At 34.5% G+C, this 8,494-nt stretch overlaps 1 protein-coding gene across 1 annotated transcript; it reads right to left on the reverse strand.

The window, feature by feature from the left end:
* Nucleotides 1–267: 267 nt before the first annotated feature.
* On the reverse strand, nt 268–5,581 carry SLITRK6 (SLIT and NTRK like family member 6). The gene is made up of 2 exons (XM_060129231.1): nt 5,446–5,581; nt 268–3,099 (listed from the first exon to the last, which is right to left on the reverse strand). The coding sequence occupies exon 2, from the start codon at nt 3,074–3,076 to the stop codon at nt 548–550; it is 2,529 nt and encodes an 842-aa protein (XP_059985214.1). The 5' UTR covers nt 3,077–3,099; nt 5,446–5,581; the 3' UTR covers nt 268–547.
* Nucleotides 5,582–8,494: the final 2,913 nt, after the last annotated feature.

The following is an 8,494-nucleotide window of genomic DNA, read 5'->3' on the forward strand; positions in this document are numbered from 1 at the left end:
AACCTTCCATTTTTTCTTTACTGTTACTATTTGTAATTTTAAAGTTCCAGTTCCTTTTGCCTTTATTGCAAGAAAACTAGGTGTATCTTAGAATTTACATTTTTGTGGTATATATACTGGTTTTATAAGCAATATATTTCTTACATATTATAATTACATATATAGGTATACTTTTTAAATGACAAAATCCAATTCTATTTAATCCATGGGTAATATAACTCAAGAAAATAAGGGTTGCTTAAATTTTGAACCCTTTTAGATGTGCAAGAGGACTTCTATGAAACACTTTATGTATATGGGAAAATATTACTATAATCCTTGAATGATTTACATGCAAGGATTTATTTTATTGGGGATAGATAAAATTGCCTGAAGACAATGCAATGGCTTCTCCCAGTTATCCCTGAGTTTCTTTTTATTCTTTTTTCCCCATAGGATTACTGCTGTGCTTAAGTTCTGATTGATGATACACTCATATAAGGCACTTATTTACAAGGTCTAGACTTAAGACAGAATCACAGCATTTCTGCAAAAGCCTTCTAACTCTCTATGTTTGCTGCTCCAGGACTTCTAAGTAGTCAGGTTCAGCATGTAAGTTAGCTTTCAGCTCAAAATACTCATTTTTAGTCTGTTCCACTAATACCTTCCTCGGTCTTGAGTACATTAATGTCTCCATCAACTTTAACTCTTCATGGGCTCCTGGATAATGTACCTCCATATCAGGCTGAAGTTGAGCAATGTTTTTCCTTAGGTATTCTGTGATTCCCAGTTGCTGAAGTTCTCTTTCTCTCTCTAAAATGTTCCTATATAACGAACTGGCATCCCGGAAGGATAAAAATTCAGTGGATTTGTCTGTGACTTTGTACTTCATATTTGATCCTGTGAGTGGGGAATGATTTTCTCGTTCTAAGAGGCTTCTTTGGAGATGTTTTGCATCACTTCCCTCTTTCTCATTCCTTTCTTCTTCTTCTTCCAGATGCTTTGAGCCAAAGGATGGGCTTCTATAGACGTGAACCACAGGGCTCACCATGTGCTGCTCATAGAGTGATGCTGTGGGTCTCTCAGTAGTGTGGTGAGTTGTTTTATGGCCGTACATGCTATACTGGAGATGCACAGGACTGTTGTCTCTCATCTGTTCATCAGCTTGTTTCTTTTTGTATCTTCTCCTACGGTGGAGAACAAGAACCACTATCCCTGCAGCACAGAACACGATAGTTATGAATACAATCAGCAGTCCTAGTATTAAAACAGATAGTGGTACAGCATCGGTAAGTGATTTAAAAATAGTGTCCGCTGTAGTTGTGGCTGTAGGAGTATTGACCATTACGTAACTAGTCTGAGTTGGCAAGGATGGGTTATTGACCAAACCTGGGCAAAGAAGTTCACTGTTAAGTGCTCTCAATTCCTTTTTGTCTAGGTGCTCTGGAGAGGTGCAGAGTATTTCATCTGTCACTGTGTTCTTACTTAATTTTTGTATCCATTGCTGCAATCCAACCAGGTCACAGGAACAATCCCAGGGGTTGTCCTCAAGGTCAATCTGGGTCAGTAAATCAAGGTCATCCAAGATATTACTTACAGGTAGATGGGTAAATTGGTTTGTTTTAAGGTTTACCCTCATAAGAGGAACCCCTGAAAAAATATGTGGTGGTAAAACTTGCAGGAGGTTGTTGTTTAAATAGAGGACTTTAAGTTTAGGCATTGGGTTGAAGCTACCAGGTAATATTTCCTTAACGCCATTGTATTCAAGATATAAGTACTCAAGGTTGTGGAGACCAAGGAACATACCTCCACTTAATTTAGTCAGATGGTTACCATTCAGATAGAGCTTTTGTAATCTTGTTAAATTCACAAACGATCCTTCTTCGAGAACCTCAATGCGATTGTTTCCCAAGTGAAGCATTTCCAAAGTGAAGTATTCCACTAGATCAGACTTCATTAAGGTATGAATAATATTCCCTGCCAGAATAAGCTTTCTAGGATTTTGCGGAGGAGGTTTTAGATCTGATAAGCTTTCAATATTGCGCTCTTGACAGTGTATTAGAAGTCCTGATGGGGAGAGTACTTTGCAGTTACAAGGAATAGGACAGTAGAGTCCTGGAAGTTGAGTGAATGGCTTTGTAATATAAGGTATTAAACCTGGTGCTTTGGTGGGTGGTTTTGAAAGAGACGTGGTCTTGGTTGACATGCCACCATCACTTATTGAAGATGTTACTGCCAGATGTAATGATCCTGAAGGATCCTCGTGTTCTTCAAACACTGGTGGAGTGGAGCAAATTGATTCCTTTTTCAGCCGGCTCAGTATGCTTCCTTTGAAAAATGGAGGGCTGTTGCACACAATATCACCAATTATAGACTGAGGGGGCATGTTTTCCAACCAAAGTTTTAGCTGTAATAAGTCACAATTGCAGGCCCATTTATTGTCCTCCAACTGGAGATCCAATATTCTGCCAATGTGTTCTAAAAAACCAACATAAGGCAATGTTTGCAACTGATTTCCACGAAGATCTAGATGGGTTAAAGGAACAAATCGAAATATGTTTGGAGGAAGACTCTCAATAGCATTGTCATTTAAAATTAACACTTTAAGTCTGTTGAGCTTGCTAAAGGCACTTGGTTCAATCACTGTAATAAAATTGTTATCTGCTTGTAGGAATTCCAGGTTTTCCAGTCCATGGAAAGTATCCTCTTTAAGAATTTCTAAAGAATTGTGATTGATATGAAGTTGCTTAAGAAGGCCAAGGCCATTAAATGCACCAGTCTCAATATCTGCAATATTGTTAAATCCAAGGTGTATTGAGATAGCATTGGTAAGCCCAGAAAAGTCATTTGTGTGAAGCATTGTCAAACCATTATTTACTAAACTTAAGTGGAAAGGTCGTGATGGTGGCACGCTTATTTGGGATAACTTCTTGATACCTTTCTCTTCACAATTTATTAGCATCGTGCTGTCTTTTTCCTCACAATTGCAAAGAGAGTCACAAGAACCTCTGGCTGAGGCAGAGGACATTGGTGATTGGGACTGTGACGATATACAGGCAAGGAGAGATGAATACAAGAGATGACTCCAAAGTTTCATGTTGTCCTGTGATGGATCTGATTCTGTAAGATAAAATGCAATAGCAATGGGCTTCAGTGGCCAGGAGCAGGGAGGAGATGAATCTGACATTTTCAAAATGATAGGCTTTCCTCTAAAAGGCAAAATATTATTATTCTGAATATATAAATACATTGCTGAGTCCACATTTTCTTTTACTTTTTACAAATATTATGACTGGCAGGTTTATTTTACTTTTAACTTGCATTGTGATAAAAATCTAAAATTTAGGTCAGGGAGAATTTAAAATGTCAACTCAATTGTCTTCAAATCTACCAAATAATCTGCATTTTAATAGACATGAGGGGTGCTGGCTAAATGGACCATTGATACTTTGATACAAAAATGTATACTTGAGAAGACCCTGGCTTTTTTTATTTTTTAGCTCAAACTAGATGAATCTAAGGCTGAAGGATTACAATAAAAGACAAATATGTAGGTATTAGCCAGAAGCAGAGAGACCCGTAGGGAATTCAAAGATGATCGTTAGAAGGAATGTATGTTTGCATGCATTATACACTTCCTTTAGTTTTGTTTTTGAACTGGATATCACAATATAACATCTAATAACTCTGTGTTTAACCTGCGTTGATTTTGGCTTAAGATACTTATTAATTCCATTATTTATTTAAAAACTTTGAGAAAAAATATGTCTCTATGTAGTAAAGTTGAACTTTATAAAAGATTTTGTTTTAACTATGTTGTCTAGGGCAGTTTGTATAAGCCTTGTAGTATCAGATATATATGCTTAAAGGCATCCATTCAAATTTCACTTCAGTCACACTTTATATTGAATTTCTAGAGGTGGAATATTCACTGCTACTTTTAAATTCTACTATGGATAAGGTTAATATCATAAAAAATAAAGAAGAAAAATTGATCTTTAACACATATTTCAGGCTATTATAAAAGAACAAACAATGCCTCATATAAATTTCTAGCAAATGACTCCCTAATGAGGTCTTGAACCAGGTTTTAGGGCACTGAATGTCATCACATAGTTAAGCAGTTGATCTTTATTATAAGGCTTAATGTTGCAAACAATGAACTATAAAGCAAGCTTCACTATATTAAAATATTTGAGGATATCTCTAATTTAGGAAATAAAAAAATGACAGTTCAAGATAACAATATCACATATTCCAACTCCTTAAAAATGTAATACCTGCACCTGACATAGCAATTAAAAAAAAAATTCTAACTCTAAAATGACAGCAGTGGTGTGGTAAATACTTTGAAGTCTAATGGTATCTAATTTTATTCCCTTCTTTTAAATATTGCACTTTAAATTTATATAGACTAAATCGAAAGGTAAAGAAACACCACATCTTATAACTATTCGACTTTTGGAAATGATAATTGCTTTCATGTTTCTGGATGGAATGTGAACTTTGAATCTAATTAAAAATCACAATTAGATAATACATCCCAGAATCCAATCAATAATCCTGAAAATAAACTTTCACTCCATGAAAATACATTGTCTTATTGAAAACATGTATAGTATGAAGTTTCTGAAAGGTAAAAGGCAACCAAAGACATCAAACAATAGAGTCCCTTTCTATATAAAGGGAAAGTTAGCAGGCTGAATGTTTCCATAGGGAAATAGTTTGATTTTAAACAGCTCTGAGGGCTATGCTTAGAATCAAGCAGCTTGAAGTTGGAAGTCTTCATCTTGTGGATTAGCATCCACAAACACTGAAACTACTTTTCCATAGATTACCAAGAAAGAATACTATGCATTTCACCAGGCACAGTATCTTAAGAAAAGAGTAAATAACTTCCAGATGAGACTCTCTCCTCTCGTTATTTTTTTTAAATCTTATGTGCATTTTATGCTCTTCAAAATGTCCTAGGGAACAGTTTCTAGTCTTTTCAGAAATACACACAAATGTGAAAAGTGATTCTATATTGACAATCTGATACAGTGTTAAAGAGGTCAAAAAATCTCTATTTACATATTTTCAAGTCAGGAAAAAATAAGTGGTATACAAAATACAAAGAATCTTTTCATATTGTGCATGTATTTCAAATACAACAATGGTGTTCGGAAGTAATCTTCCCTTCAAAAAGCACAAATAATTCAGTTTCCCATAACAAACTGCATGCTGTAAAAGAAATAGTAGCATATTATTTTACTTGTTCTTCTCTACAGCCAGCTGTTGGACTAAATGTCTGCTGCTCACAGAAAACAGGCGTCTGCTACAGCATTAGTTGTGCCAGTGAGCAAGAATGAAACTGGATATCCTTTAATGCAAAGTTATTTTTTTTTAAAGAGGCAAACAGAAATTCAATCACTTTGGGATAATGCAAAAATATGTATAAGGAAAGCCTGGAAACATTCATCTTACCTGTAAAGCAAAGACTTCCTGACGTTATCTGTAATGCACAGCTGGAAGAGATGTTCAAAGTAAATTCAATTTCTTTATTAAAAAAGAAAACACCGACCACCACGTACTTTCTTCTCAAATATCACTTTTTGGCAAGTCCCATCGCTTTATAAAGTTAAAACCTCTGGTCAAACACAAAATGCTGAGCATTTCATTGAAAATATTTCAAGCAGAGTGCATACTAGATCATCCTGAAGCAGTTGTCCTTTTATTCCCCAATTAAAATTCACGGCATACTTCACAGCTATGCTGACTTTTTTTGCATATAGTTAACCATTTGCAAGCTGCCGAGTGCAGTAAATAAACAAGATGTGTAACAGAGCTGGGATTGATCACTCTTGCTTTCTTAGGCTGTAGATGCAAGCTGCAGCAATGTTCTCTTTCCTCCCTTTCTAGTCTTTCTTGTTAGTTCAGTTTGTTATTAGTCAGATTGCCAAGGGCTGGGAGGTAGGCGTAAATAGACTTCTTGGCTTTTGACTCAGCCTTTAAGCCCTTCCCCATCAGAGCGCTTTAATAGGCCAGTGTCATTTAACACAAGAGACAGCTCCACCTTGGGACTCAACTCCTCCTCTGGCAAATGGTTTTTCCTCTCCCTTTAAATACCAAATACAGTGCAAGTGAATTTTGATGCGAATAATTACGTTTCTTTAAATGTTTAATAATATTGTGTTACACAGCAGGCTAAATAATACACTATATTAAATTCTCATCTAGCACAGTACTGTACTGTTTGCACATGTGTGCAGAAAAACTGCAAGTATGCTACCAATAGAATAGTTACTTCAGTTTTATTGTTTTTAACTGGTATTTATGGTTGAAATTGTGCACTAATTAAATCTTAAAATGTTAACATGAACTGCTTTCCTGAAACATTTGTATTTTTGTATTCACCATTTGAAAAAAAAAATCTTTAAAGCCTCATGTCTGAGACTCTAAGCTTTATACTTCTTTTCTTTCCCTACAGCCAACGTTCAACAATGAGATTAGAAATGAGGTTCTTTTTTCAGGTAGATAGTATTTATTTGGAATGGAAATATGATCAGTTAAAAATACCTTCAAGAATCTTCATTACACATGGTTGTCTCTAGTTGAAAACAGCCTATCACTTTCAAAAATATGAAATTATGTCTTTCCAGATAAAATGAAACAAGTTAAATGAATACGTAAAAATTACAATAACCTGATTTTTATGGTACTAGCTTAGGGAGCATTTTTTTCCTAAAAAGATTATATTTAAAAAGTTACTTGTTTCTTCAACTCTTAAAAGTTTCTGAATCATCACTAATAAAACTCTCAACTGTCAGATTCGTTATTTCCCCAAATGCCTATGTTTTAAAACTCACTCCTCTTTACCTACATTCCAAGGGCCTGGACTTTTTCAGAGCCAAAATGAATATACTAGATGCTATCATTTATTCATTTTGAAACAGGCTATGTTTAGAAACACTCTTCCCTATAGGTTCTAGAGGTTACCTATATTATATTAGGTCTCATTTCAGAAAAAGTATTTTTTAAGAGGTTTTATGCAGCTTATATCATCGAAACAGGAAGATACAGATTAGGTTATTATTTAATGATTGTCTGCAGTTATGCACTCAAATTCACAAAGTTTTCATATCCTTAATGTGGAATAGTTGTTTTAAAAGCTAAGGATTTTGAGGCAATTTCTAATATTCTAACTTTTCTTTATTTTACAGCTTCTCACTAAGTTCCTCATTTAATTGCACTGTGTGCTTTGATAGAATAGAGATTATAATACAGATGAGGGTGTGGAGAAAGAGAATAAAGATAAGGAATAAGATAATAAGGAGAATAAGAGAGAATAAAGGAAATGAATTACTTTTGGGCACAGTCTGCTGCTGACTGAGAGCCAAGTTAACTTAAATCAGTCTAATGATTTAGACAGGTGGTGACAAAACAGAATCAGTGAGAAAACAAGGAACTAGAATAATTTTTCTTCTAACACTGTAGACATAATTCTCCAAATGCATTCATTTAGGTTTTGGAGGCAAAATAACACGAGAAATGCTCTGGAAGTATAGTCTGTGGTGGAAAAGTTGTTCAAATAGCCATATGGGACAAATGGAAATAAATTCCTTATAAACTGATATATCTTCTCCAGCTTGAGGATGTGTTGATTTTATTCATAATATATACCTAGTATATATTTGCTGTTATTTTTCTTGAATCCTTTGCCTATATATAATATGTTATCTTTTTCATGCATAAATTACTGGTTAACTACACAATAGTCAGGGATAAAAGGAGTGACTAACAAGCCTTTGAAAAAATTCTCTACAATTTTCATAAGTTTTGGGTGGGAACATAAAGAAAGGTTAGGTGAAGAATTATTGTTTGAGAAACATTCTGTAACTTTTAACTTAATTCAAAGGAGTAATATTGATAATGAATTACTTAGCATTACCTCAAAATTAATAGTAAAGTACATAACAGCACATTTGAAATGATTATAGCTAAATCCACCCAGCTCTATGTTTTAACTACAGTTCCTCAGTTGTTTCACTAAGTCAATAATGCAGTCATTCTTTCCAAAATGCTCATGGCAGAATGTGTTAATTATTGTTGGACAACATTTATTTTAGCAACATTTTTAATTTCCAATGATTACCTGGAAAAGTATTTTCCAGTGTAGCTTGCTCCAAGTTTTAATAATAAATATCTTAAGTGATCACAATGAATACTCAATTTTATTAGTCTTTCCACATAATTTACCCCAGTGACTCTACATTGAAAAATACTAAAAAGTAATCTTTTAAAATCATATCTTCTAAGTTATGTTTTTTAGAATGTGCATCTTAAATAGCAAACGTGAAAATATTCTTGTCACATTGAAGAGTACCAAGCAGTCAAAAGAAATAAACGTATCTGTGTTAGTCTCCTTAGAGCAGCAGCATATGTAAGGCAGCACAGTACTTTCAATATCAGGACTTAGGAGAAGGCCTTTCCTTCCCTGCTTATCCAATGCGACACAGACCAGATGGAAGAATAT

Source organism: Lagenorhynchus albirostris, chromosome 18 (genome assembly GCF_949774975.1).
Source record: "Lagenorhynchus albirostris chromosome 18, mLagAlb1.1, whole genome shotgun sequence".
NCBI lineage: Eukaryota > Metazoa > Chordata > Mammalia > Artiodactyla > Delphinidae > Lagenorhynchus > Lagenorhynchus albirostris.